This window comes from Grammomys surdaster, unplaced genomic scaffold, assembly GCF_004785775.1.
Source record: "Grammomys surdaster isolate TR1022 unplaced genomic scaffold, NIH_TR_1.0 129, whole genome shotgun sequence".
NCBI classification, from domain to species: domain Eukaryota; kingdom Metazoa; phylum Chordata; class Mammalia; order Rodentia; family Muridae; genus Grammomys; species Grammomys surdaster.
The window spans coordinates 15,785,178-15,798,264 of NW_021604587.1; the positions used below are offsets into that span (position 1 = coordinate 15,785,178).

The 13,087-nt window shown below is 46.2% G+C and overlaps 1 protein-coding gene across 2 annotated transcripts in view; it reads left to right on the forward strand.

The window, feature by feature from the left end:
• Nucleotides 1-3,806: 3,806 nt before the first annotated feature.
• Prokr2 (prokineticin receptor 2) overlaps nucleotides 3,807-13,087 on the forward strand; it is a 12,431-nt gene continuing 3,150 nt past the window's right edge. Inside the window, exons 1-2 of one of the 2 annotated variants that reach the window (XM_028756724.1) lie at nucleotides 3,807-3,931; nucleotides 7,199-7,786. In XM_028756724.1, the coding sequence (XP_028612557.1) occupies nucleotides 7,329-7,786 (458 nt within the window). In that variant the 5' untranslated portion in view covers nucleotides 3,807-3,931; nucleotides 7,199-7,328. Of the gene's footprint in view, nucleotides 3,932-4,303; nucleotides 4,378-7,198; nucleotides 7,787-13,087 lie in introns of those variants that run through there. The other variant, XM_028756733.1, reaches the window with a different exon arrangement.

Here is a 13,087-nt window from a genome sequence, read left to right on the forward strand (position 1 = left end):
ACCCCCAGGAAAAACAGGGGTGCACCAGGTGAATGGGGAAGAAGGCTACTTTACATGTCATTTTATGTGCTTTGATTTTTGAATTGTGTTGTTTGCTATTGATTGAGAAACTGTCCTCCAGTATGACACTTCATAAGGACATTGGTACCACAATCAAGCTGTGTGTCCCAATTCCTCATAACCAGTAACTTTGTGGTGGGATCTTTACCTCTGCCGTCCATTGTTTTCAGGGGATGTGGTGGTGGAAAATCTTATTCAGGAAAAGAATCACTTTCCAGATGAAAAGTAACTTAAAAGAAGGTATTGGCCTATGGCTGTGTCTCTGAGAAATTGTCTTACTGTGGGAGGGCCCGGCCCACTGTGGGTGGCACCATCCTTAGGAAGGTGGACCTAGACTGCACAAGACAGCAAGCTGAGGGAGCGGAAGCCTGTGGGTGAGCCAGGAAGCAGTGTTCCCTGTGGTTTCTGCTTCAAGCCTAGAGTTCCTGCTCTAACTTCTCTCAAAGATGAACTGTAACTAGGGGACATCCGCCAAATTAAACCTCTCCTACCCGCCGGGCGGTGGTGGCGCATGCCTTTAATCCCTGCACTTGGGAGGCAGAGACAGGCGGATTTCTGAGTTCGAGGCCAGCCTGGTCTACAGAGTGAGACAGCCAGGGCTACACAGAGAAACCCTGTCTCGAAAAACAAAAAAAAAACAAAAACAAAAACAAAAACAAAAACAAAAAAAAAAAAACCTCTCCTACCCAGTTTGCTTTTGATCAGAGTGTTCTATCACAGAAACAGAATAAACTAGGACAGACCCTATGCTTTTTCTCCTCTGCGCGTACTGACCAATATTCAAGTACTGTGGTGGTAGGAAGGAGTGACTTAATGGAGTTCAATAATGACAATCTCAGGCTCACCAACAATTCAATGTTGCCCTTTAGAAGCCAGATATCTTTGAAAGATGTTATTCTGTGCCGGCGTTAACCCACTCCAATGTCCTGTATAATAATGGTATCTCTTCCAGGAAACACACTTTGTGGTGGGGTGTGTGTGTGGCATGGGGGTTGCTATGGTTTCATCTCCTAGGACTTCTCGAGTTTGAAATTCACTCTGTGGTGATAAGAGGTGATGGGACCTTTAAGAGGTAGAGCCTGTTGTGAGATCTTAGGTCACTTATGTCTTGTCATGTGACTCCTTTCTCGCAAGAGCTCCCATCATGACATGAAAATATGTGCCAAGAGCTAACGCTGGCATAATGCCCTTAAACCTCCAAATCTGTACTCTTTTGTTTGTAAAGTACCCAGACTGGGGTTGTTACAGTAAAAAAGAAAATTTAAGGGGGACTGACCAATCCAGGTATAATATTTTCAGAACGTTACAACTGTTGAATTTTGTTATGTCTCTCAAGGAGATTTAAACATACAACCTCCTGGCCCCAAATTAAAAAGTATCCTTCTTCATCTACCCGTTTCCTCCACACCCATTCCAACTACTGAGACCTCTACTCAAGGACAGACGCTGAGTTCAGCCTGCACAGTGTTTCACGTTCTCTTTGCCTTTCTTCCCCTTATAGAGTTCCGCTAAGCCTCTCCCACCTAGAAAGACTTCAGAGAAAAGATCATTTTTACTGACAGCTTGAGAATCTGCTCTGACTATGGGGGGGGGGTGTTCATTAATTATTAACATCTTATCTGACTAAGGAATCTCCACTTCCAGACTTGTAAATATATGCACCAAAGTTAGGACACAAAGTTGTCTCCAACTGTATACTGGAGAAATCTCCAACCTTTCACCCCCTACTCATCCAAGATCCGTGGCTTCAGCTCATCCCAGTATCCATGCCACAGGTAAGGCTCATCATCCAGGGAAGTGCCCCTGCCCTGCTTGTAGCCTTGTCACCCACATGACCAGCCTCATCATGACCAGCCTCATAGTCCCCTGTGCACCTGACCCCACCAGGTGTAACTCTTGCCAGCTGACACCTCCCACCAAGTCTTGAAGCTCTCTCCTTTTCAGCCTTAGGTTTTCTCCATCACATGAGGAGTTCCATGGCTCAGATGGAAGGGCAATTATCACTCTCAAGAAAACTGTCCAGAAAAGAAAAGAAAGGAAAGGAAAAGAAAAGGAAAGGAAGGGAAGGGAAAGGGAAAGGGAAAGGGAAAGGGAAAGGGAAAGGGAAAGGGAAAGGGAAAGGGAAAGGAAAAGGAAAAGGAAAAGGAAAAGGAAAAGGAAAAAGAATCTATCCATAGGTGCTGGGGGGTTGTGGCAATGGTTGCGTGTTCTAGCTGCTCTGTGCTGCCACAGACAACCACAAGGCGGGTTCTCCATGCTTTTGCAGGAGATGTGAGCTCCTACAGGCCACAGCCTCCCTTGCACACAATGCATTGGCTCTCCCCACTCCACACCACCTCCTGTACACCCTACTCTTCCCACTTCCCATAAACCACCTACACTCAAATTTGTTTAGCAGTTTTCTTGAGGATCCTGAATTAAGACTACTACTTCAATACTCTAAGGAACTGTCCTCATTGTCTCCTGGGGAACTGCCTGCTGGTCCCTGACAAATCTATTATGCTGAGGTCAAGACATCAAATTGCTAGGATGACAACTATGGGTTTCTGGATCTGTGTGAAGGAGACCCTGACCTAACCTTCCTTGGAGAATGCTGTGAGTACACCAGAGGGCCCTAAGGGTCTGTTTGTCCCATATGTGAGCTGGTAGACACAGGCAGAGAAGGTTGAAGCAGATAGCTGAAGTTGATAAGCATGCACCTTTGAAAGAATGCCCTAAAAAGTATGTTCAGCTATCTGGCTACAGCGTCAGTCTACTTATACGAAACCAAAGCAAAACAACCAAGCCTTTCCTCCAGTCTGGAAAGCTGTACTTTCCAGCCATAGCGCCAACCAAACCACAGCCTTGCCCTGGAAGGAAAGAAGCCAGGTCTCCTGTCTTCATCGTACCAGTGAAGCGGATAGGAAGGCAGGACAGTGGGTTAGTTTAACATAAAGCTAGGACAGGCAGAACCCAATTCCAAATACTTTCCAAGTCCTCTACATGGGAAGTTTAAATTGTCAGCTTATTGGCCCAGCCCCATCTAGAAAACATTCTCCGTGACCAACATACAATTACTGCTTTAGTGGGGGTACTTTATAAATCCCTCCATTTCTGTGAGAAATAAAATAACTCCTCTAGAAACAAAGCTGGGGCCCTTGGGTCTCCTCAGACAGACTGGAAGTTAGACTCGGATTGTTTTTGAATAGCCAAAGATACTACAGGAAAGATCATCCTAGTTTGGACCGGAACTTCGGAATCCGGGTTTTGTACAGGGCAAGCCATGCCACCGCCATAACTTCCAGCTTTGTTTCTTAAGGTCTGGATTGTAGTATGGGGGCCTCTTCTGCGTCACTTCTAAGGGAAGACTAAGCTTCACCCCTTACTTGCTGGTTCTGGGAACTTGTAGACACACACACACACACACACACACACACACACACACACACACACACACGCTCCAACTCTGAACACCAGTGGAAGCCACAGCTGTTTGCAGGGGACAGTGCTCTGTCTCAAGCATGGCCAGCTGCTGAGGTCTCACCGGGTTCAAGAACTTACAAAGCCCCCTTCCATAAGGACCAGCCGGAAGTCTGAGACCCTAAATCACCCGAGCTGGGAGGCAAGAGTCCCAGGGGCGGAGTCGGACGCCGGGAGGGGCGGGACACCTGGGCCGGGTCCCAGGCTGTGGGATGAGCTGCAGAGCGAAGCAGCAACTCCTGAAAGACTGATGTGCCTTAGAAGCACGAAGACGAGAGCAGGACCGAGCGACACACGCCCACCAAGTACGCAAGCCTCAGCCAGCTCTACCTAGTGTCCCCAGAGCCGGAGCAGCGCCCACCTACAGCAGCGCCACCGACCAGGGGGTGCGCCCCTGGAAGCGCCAAGGCATGTGAGTGCCGGGTGGTCGCGGGAGGACTTGGGGCACGACGTGTCTGTTTCAGGAGATCCCCTCCTGCCTCCAGACCCTGGGATTGGGGACTAGGGGCCTGGGGTACAGCCCGGGAACCGCGGACTCAGTGAAAGGCGTGCGGACAAGGGAGAGGGTGTGTGAGCGGTTCCTGCGCCCTCCCCTGCAGGCAGCTCCGGTGCCCGGCTTTGTTTCTTGGGTTTGAATTCCCCACTGGATATCTAATCCCCGGCCAGTGTAGCGCTGAGGCGAGTGAGAGACGCGGGGATCTGCAAAAGGGCTCCCTCTTCCCACAGTCTACAGGCTGGTGCTGAGAAGCCGGCTGGAACTCCGGCTTATTTGTCCCCGGTGGCGATCTTTGGGAAACCAATAGATGCCCCAGACGGAGGACACTGGGATCCAGACTCCACTGGAACCCCGCTGGCCAGGTAGGGTGGAGCGCGCAGCTGATTCGTGTGTAGCAAGTCGGGATTTCACTAACGCCCGTGACTGCTGTTCCTGGCTAAGTGGCGATTCTCGTCACCCGGGCTCTCTCCCGGCCCACGTAAGGCTGGGCAGACCTCACTATCCAGTTTGATAGCTTCTTGCTACCCTTACCAGTAACTCCGGCACTGGCAGGTGTGCTGAGGTGGGAGAGGAAAGCCGTTCATTGAGACGGACCAAGTCAAGTTGGAGTCCTCTCTCTTGCCCCATAGCAGCTACCTTCTGGGAGCTAACACTTTGGAGGCTCTCTTTCTTCATCCTCCTGTGGACACCTCGAGACACCAAGAATATGAAGGAGTTCTAGAGCAATGGACAGCCCCTAGACTGGTCATCCCCATCCAATCTTAGGAAGCTGCTATCAATTCAATCTGGTCTCCAGCAGCCACCACTTCAGAAGACACAGACCATGACAAGGCTCAGTTCCTCCTTAGTCGGGGTTGGCTGTGGTTGGGAATCTGGGAACCTAGGGAAAGGGTCCAGGAGCTGATCCAGAGTCATGGCCGTCAACCTGGGGAGAAAGGATTTATCCTAGAGCAAGGCTTCTTAAATTTTTCCATTCAGAAGGACCTCATTCACCAGACAATTTCGTACATGTCTCTGGGTTTGTAAGTGTATAAAGTAGGAATATAATTCAAACACTTGCTAATAATAAATCATTAATGTATTTAAAAGCAGTTCTTTGATATGCATATAATTTACCATTTATAAACAAGGAAAACAAATTTGCATAGTAATGAGATGGATTGCACACTTTTACATAAAGAAATCTTTTTTGAATATTTGATACAGCATCTAGAACATTTTCCAGAGTTGAATGATACTTTGATTTTATAATTATCAATGCTGGGAATGCCTCTTCATAGAAACACATGGTACAAATGGCAAGCTTGCTTCAGGGCCGTTTCAAATACTGTTGGAAATTCTGTCTTAATTCCAAGCCAAATTTCATTTAATGATTTTTTTTAATCAAACTCCAGTCAACTGCTCCAACAGCAATTTTTAAATTTTTATTTTATGTGTGTGCACATGTGTGCACATGTGTATCTGTGTGCATTGTGTGTACGTGTGTGTGTGTGCATGTTTGTGTAAGGTGAGGGGAGCTACTGCCTGAGGTCAGAGAGGGTATCAGCTCCCCAGAACTTGGAATTACAGGCAGTTATGAGCAACTCAATGTTGGTTCTGAGAACTGGATTCTGAACTCTGGTCTTGTTTAAGAGAGCTCTTACAAGAACGGCAAGGCCCTGTGATCACTACGCCATCTCTCAGTCCTTCAAAAAGAATTTTTTTCACCATTAATTTATTTATTCACTTTACATCCCAATCACTGCTCACCCTCCTCCCAGTTCCTCCTCCACATAGTCCCTCCCCTACCCCCACCTCCTCTTTTCTGAGACGAGAACTATCCCCCCACCCTGATACACCAAGTCTCTTTAGGGCTGGGCGCATCCTCTCCCACTGAGACCAAACAGGACAGCCCAGTTAGAGGAACAAATTACACAGACAGACAACAGCTTTAGGGACAGCCCCTGTTCCAGTTGTTGGGGACCCACATGAAGACCAAGCTGCACATTTGCTACATATGTGGGGGGAGGTCTAGCCCTTGTATGTTCTTTGATTGGTGGTTCTCTCTCTGAAACCCAGCAAGGATCCAGGTTAATTGACTCTGTTGGTCTTCCTGTGGAGTTCTTAACCCCTTCAGGGCCCTCAGTCCTTCCCCCAACTCTTCCATAAGAGTCTCCAAGCTCTATCAAACATTTGGCTATGGGTCTCTGCATCTGTTTCAGTCAGCTGCTGGGTGGAGCTTCTCAGAGGACAGTTATGCTAGGCTCCTTCTGCAAGCATAACAGTATCATTAAGAGTGTCAGGATTGCTGCCTGCCATGGAATTCTGAATTCTGGTCTTATTCAAGAGAGCCTCCTATATGAACAGAAACCCCTGTGACCATTGACCATCTCTCAGTCCTTTAAATAGAAATTTTTAAATCAAAACCTTTCAGCACAATAAATCCAAGGATACACTAATTTGTAGCTAAATGCAACAATATATAGCATCCACTGTGTAGCATCCACTGTGTAGTCTTTGTTTTCCATAGTTAAACTGCTATGTTTCTATGAGAGCAGAAGGCTTTGAGTGTACAGTAATTGTACGTGTGCAATTCACAGCACACAAGTTTGAGGCAAGGTGTTTCCAGCCCTGATCATGGGCACTGCAAAGCATGCTAACACACAGGGCAAAGTACACATGTGTGTTCAGAAACAAAGCTACAGTGAAGTGTCCTGATACAACTTGGTTGAAGCTTGTTAGACACAGCCTGGATTCATTATGTGTCTAATTTTGCTTTTTGAATTGATTTTTGTTCACTCAGAAACCATTTACAGTCACCTTTTTTTTTTCAATGCCACTTTCAGTTATGTAAGCCCCATAGTTTAAGAGTCTGGCTTCTAGAGCTCCTAAGCAAAGAACAGGACAGTAGCAGGAAAATCACTCCCAGCCACCACCATACACTCCTGTCCAGCCCTGCCTTGTGCCATTGTCTGATAAGCTGTTGAGAGTAACAGTCAAACCAGCACTGTTGCTGGAAGAAGGGCAAGAGTACACATTCTTCTTGGGTTTCTATGGAGATTCCGGTTCATTCTGTGGCCAGCAAGAGGATGGCTTCCCAACTCCTTGGCCCTGGGTGGGTCTGGTTGAACTGTACCTAGGGGACTCTTGGGGAAATAGTACCAGATCTGATGTTTGCTGACCACTGGTTGTATCTCCCCCCAGATCCTGGGTGGTGTCAGTTCTCCCCAAGGACTCCAACAGGAACCTGCGCACACTGACCCCAGCTAAAGTGCTGAACTCCACGTCGGCATATCTCCCTGATACACACCAGCCCATCTGTTGCATCATCAACATGGGAGACCAGAACAGAAACACTAGCTTTGCACCAGACTTGAACGCACCCCAAGACCATGTCTCCTTGCTCCCCTTAAACTACAGTTATGGTGATTATGACCTTCCCCTGGATGAGAATGAGGATGTAACCAAGACCCAGACCTTCTATGCAGCCAAAATTGTCATTGGTGTGGCGCTGGCAGGCATCATGCTAGTCTGCGGCATTGGCAACTTTGTCTTCATCGCTGCCCTCGCCCGCTACAAGAAGCTGCGCAACCTTACCAACCTCCTCATCGCTAACTTGGCCATCTCTGACTTCCTGGTGGCGATCGTCTGCTGCCCCTTTGAGATGGACTATTATGTAGTACGGCAGCTTTCCTGGGAGCACGGTCACGTGCTCTGCGCCTCTGTCAACTACCTTCGTACTGTCTCCCTGTACGTCTCCACCAATGCTCTGCTGGCCATCGCTATTGACAGGTGAGGTTCAACTTCAGTTCTCACAGACTGGCATGGCTCCAGATGTGACAGCTCAGTGATTGGTCAAGGGGCTAGAGGAGACATTCTCCCGATGTGTTCTGTTCACCAACATTTGCGCAAGTTGGAAGCTTCTGAGTCTCATAGTTCTGATTATGCCCTGAGATACTGTCTCTGCTTCAGATACAGGTAGCACATGCCCTACAACATAGAGACAAAAAGTAGAAACTCAGGCAGCAACTGTTCAAAAGCTATAGGAGAGTTAACCAGAGCAGCTTCTAGTCAACACAACGGGTACCAAGTTTTTCACTGTAGCGAGATCCAGATACAAATCGTTCCATCGCTTAGGAAGCTTCCTGTGCCCCTGACGATTTCCTCTGCCAGTCTTAGTAATCACTCTCTGTCAACGCAATCCAGTTCTGTCTGTTCTTTAATCACTTCGTTAGAATCATGGAGCATGGTGCATCCCTTCTGGTGGTTTTTGTTGCAGAGCTGATTTGAAAATAAGATGGCAGAATTGGTTTACAGGAAAGAGAGAAGGACACGTTTGCTTTTGCTGTTTCTCATGTATCTGCATGGTTATTTACATATATTTGCATGAGCTGTCCCAGAAGTCCTTGCTCTGCTATAAATTTGTGGATACAAATTGTAACAGCAACAAATGAGAAATCTTGTGTGTTTCATTTATGTTCCTAGTGTCAGGTCAGCATTGTCACCGGTGGTGGGGTTGGGGATGGGAGAGAATTTTGATGCACCCGCCCTTTTGAGTGGCTCTGAGATGCATTCTGAAGATGAGCTTCCTGGCCTCCCCTTTTGTCTCCTTCAGTTCTTCAGTTTCTCCCTTTTTCTGGGTGCTGTTTAGTGCTTTTCAATATGCCAGTTAGTTGTTTTTCAGTTATATTAATAAAAGGCACAGAAGCAAGATACCTCTCCCTTTGTATAGCAAGATGGTCGTGGAGAAAGCACCTTTATTATAGCCCTGAGGCTCTGCAGTCCAGAAACCAGCCTATGAAATGCATACATGCCAGCCAACTGCACACAACTCCTCAGGAAAATCACAGACTAGCATTTGCTACAGTGGTAGAGTCTGCTTCCTGAGCCCCAACCACCCAAGGCGCCTGAATAGGAATCCCTTGAGCAGGGAGTTGCAAAAATCTGTGGTTTTATTCACTTTCCTGAGTGAGTCTAGCGTTTGCTGAAACGAGAGTGATTATTGTCCTCACACCTCATCCCCCTGTAAGCTGTGTCTGTGATGTCAGTCTTTCCATCTTATGGTGTGTGATGCTAGGGCCACTTAGGAAGCAGTCACCCTGGCACAGAGAGCAGAGGTTCCATGTCACCCTAGCCACCTCTTCCCCATGCAGCCTTCACACACCATCAGCCATGCCTTGTCCCCCAACCCTGTGTGACCATCATTCTCCAACTTTCTTCCTGTCCCTCACCCATGGACCCCCCATCCCTTATGTTCAGCTCTAACTAAATCCAGTACCTGCCACTTGGCAACTTATGATGGACACTGTGGTGCACTGTTGACCTGTCTCTTGCTCCCCAGGAGCTTCTATCTGCACCCTAAAACCCATGTTCATCCATATGAAGTGTCTGAGAATAAATCACTATTGTTGGCCTTTCCTAAGATATTCCTTTGCTTATGAAATCTCCAGAAGTCCCAATGTCACAGGGTATAAATCCTGAGTCTAGCATTGTGGTCTAGGCCAGCATGACTCTCCAGTTCATACTGACTCTCCAATTCATATTGCGTGTGGAGATCTAGAAGTCCCCATCTATGTATTTTAAAACTATCATCATGTCTTTGGTCTTACACTGCCTCTACACTAAGATACCTATATCTTGGTTTGTGTTTTTTCCCCAAACCCTCTGACATGTGCAGGGATCCATGTGCAGGGGACACCAGGAAGTACTGCGTGGGAAATGAGAAGTGAGGATAGTAAATACACTTCTAAAACTCTGTGGGTGATTGCTGCTAAGACACCCTTGGAGTAGGTATGGATCACAGCGCAGAGTTCTCCCAGGCATGGGAGAAGGGAGTTGAATTGTTTGTATATGCCTCTTACAAGTCATTGCAGAGAGCTTCTCAAAAATACTGCACAGGTAGCCATAAGGACTCTGAAAGCCAGAGAAAACACTCAGACAAACAAAGAGGCAGGCATTGCCATGCTAGAGTGCACACACATGCTGAAACAGCAAAACAGAGAGGAGTGAGGGAGTATATACCAAAGTGGTGAGAACGGAGGGGGATGGGAGGGCATATGCTGACATGGTAAAGGTGGCGGGGCGGGGTGGGTTATGGGGGAGAATATACTGAAGGGTAAGAGCAAGAGAGATGGCAGCATCTTGCCATGACCGCCCCAGGTTTGTGGCTATGCTGACCTCGGGTTATGAAACACAGAAATACAAGCAATAGAAGATGAAGATTTTGAACTCAAGAAGCTTTTTTTCCCATGTAAAAACTAGGAATTATCAAACATAGAGAATAATAGTAATTAAAAAATATACAGTGACTTGTAAATGCTAGCTTTTCAACAGAGGCAAGGGTCTCACCTATGTAGTCCAGAATGACATTGAACTCTGATTCTCCTGCCTTAGGCTACTGAGCGCTGGAATAACCCTTTAAATCTAGACCTAGCTCCCTCAGGAAGTTTATACTTGCCATGGCTGGCAGAGGAACTAGATGGGGGGGGGGGGGCAGCTTCCTGGGCTTCCTAGAGTGCTCCCAGTGGAGCACATCTGACAAGCACAGAGGAGCTCCTGGGTGGGTGCTGGGGTTCTGTGAGGCTCACAGATTAAGCAGGATGTGGAACCTCCGGCCTTAGAGAGAGCCCTAATAAGTAGCACCTGCTGCCATCATCAGCTTCTAAAATAATCAGAAAACTGGATCAGACATCCGTACCCTTCCCTGATGGCGCTGATTTTAGAAAATAGGTCTTTTTACTGGGGCCATGTTGGGTGGCCATGTTGTTTTCTGGGATACTATTTTTATTCACCTCAGATATAGAAACAATTTAAGTTTCTTGTGAGTTAGAAGAGACTCATTAGTCACTGCTTTCCCACCACACAGGTTCTCTCCTAAGAGCCTCTACCTTGTCAGACTTCTGACCTCTAACACTGCACTATCTCTACGTAGCATTTCAAGCTAGGGCATTTATTATTAGGGCTACAGGAAACAGCCACCCAGTGGGGCTTAAGCACCAGTCCATGCTCAGCCTGGGCTCCTGCAGAAGCACCAGTCTCCCTGTGCATTTCCATTCACCAGTTTCTTCAAACATGCCTGTTCGTCTGTGCAGATCCAGAAGGGCCACCGCATGCTGTCTTTGGAAGCTGAGCCTGGAGACTATGCAGAGGAGGTGCTATTTCTAGTGGCAGAGAGTTGAAGGAATCCATTGACCTCAAAAGTATACACACACACTCAAGCAGACAGTTGGCAACAGAGACCTTGCAGATGTCTCTCTTGCCAACAAATGAATCATAGGAAACAATCGGCATATGCAAAGTGCTATAACCCCGTCATACATTATGGATGCTTACTTTCTTGGAAGCTGACACAAATTCTGACAGATTGTCAAGTAAGCCGTTATTATTCCCACTTCACAGATGCAGAGACTAAGTCTCAGGAGCCTAAGTTATTTATCCAAGTGTGCAGTTTGGAAACAGACCTGCCTAACACCTTCCGAGTCAGCCTTTCTGATTTACTTGAAGTTAACAATGAATTTTGTAATGTCCTTCTGAGTAAGAAAGATGTGTTGGATGACTAAGTATTTGAGTGTTAAGAGTTAAGGATAGCCAGACAGATTATCAATCAGTGTGGTGTGTGTGTGTGTGTGTGTGTGTGTGTGTGTGTATGTGTGTGTGTGTGTGTGTGTATGTGTGTGTGTGTGTGTGTATGTGTGTGTGTGTGTGTGTTTAATACTAGAATACTAGCCTGGTCTACAATTAAGTTCTAGGCCACCCAGGGAAAAGGTGGTGGGAAATGGGGAAATGACAACAAAATAAGCAGAAATGTGAAGGTTTTTTTATATTAGTTATTGATATACTGTGAGTTATTGATATACTGTGAGTTATTGATACACTGTGAGTTATTGACATACTGTGAGTTATTGGTGCACTGTGAGTTATTGATATACTGTGAGTTATTGATATACTGTGAGTTATTGGTGCACTGTGAGTTATTGGTGCACTGTGAGTTATTGATATGCTCTGAAATATTGATATACTGTGAGTTATTTATATACTGAATTATTTATATACTGAGTTATTGATATACTGTGAGTTATTGATATACTGTGAGTTATTGACATACTGTGAGTTATTGGTGCATTGTGAGTTATTGGTATACTGTGAGTTATTGACATGCTGTGAGTTATTGATATATTGTGAGTTATTGATATACTGTGAGTTACTGACATACTGTGAGTTACTGATATACTGTGAGTTATTGATACATTGTGAGTTATTGATATACTGTGAGTTATTGACATACTGTGAGTTATTGATACACTGTGAGTTATTGACATACTGTGAGTTATTGATACACTGTGAGTTATTGACATACTGTGAGTTACTGGTACACTATGAGTTATTGACATACTGTGAGTTACTGGTACACTATGAGTTATTGACATATTGTGAGTTTTTTATATACTGGGAGTAGTGACAGGACCAGATTGAGAGCAGTTTTAAGTCATAAATTTGTTTTCTAGTCTCTAAGAATTTTGGATTTCATACAGTACACAAAGTAATGAACGCCCAACAAAGGTATTTGTATCCAAATTCCCCAAACCCATGACTGTGCTGCACTGCATGCTAAGGAGGAGCAAAGTAATTCAAAAAGCTGTGGTTGCTGATCCTTTAAAATAGAGGCTATTCTCGGTAAGGTGGAGCCAATGGACGGCAAAGGTCTTTACCTGAAGGAGGCAGGCAGTGTCATAATAGGCCTAAGTGAGGAAGACTCCACTGGCTATTGCTGGCTTTGAAGGAAGGAGAGGCTATGAACCAAGAAATATAGGCAGTTCTTGAAGAGTTAGAGACCCAAACAACAACACAGCCCAAACAAAAGCCCCTCCCACCAGGTTGTCCTGAGAACCCATAAAAAGTACCACCTGCTAGGACCCAAGGTCACCCAGTGAAACCATGTCAGACTTCCGGCCCCCAACACTGCACTAGCACAGTGATGCCATTTCAAGTATCACTTTTATTATAAAGGCAACAGGAAACAGTTTGTCCAGTTATCACAGAGAAAGAGAGAGAGAGAGAGAGAGAGAGAGAGAGAGAGAGAGAGAGAGAGAGAGA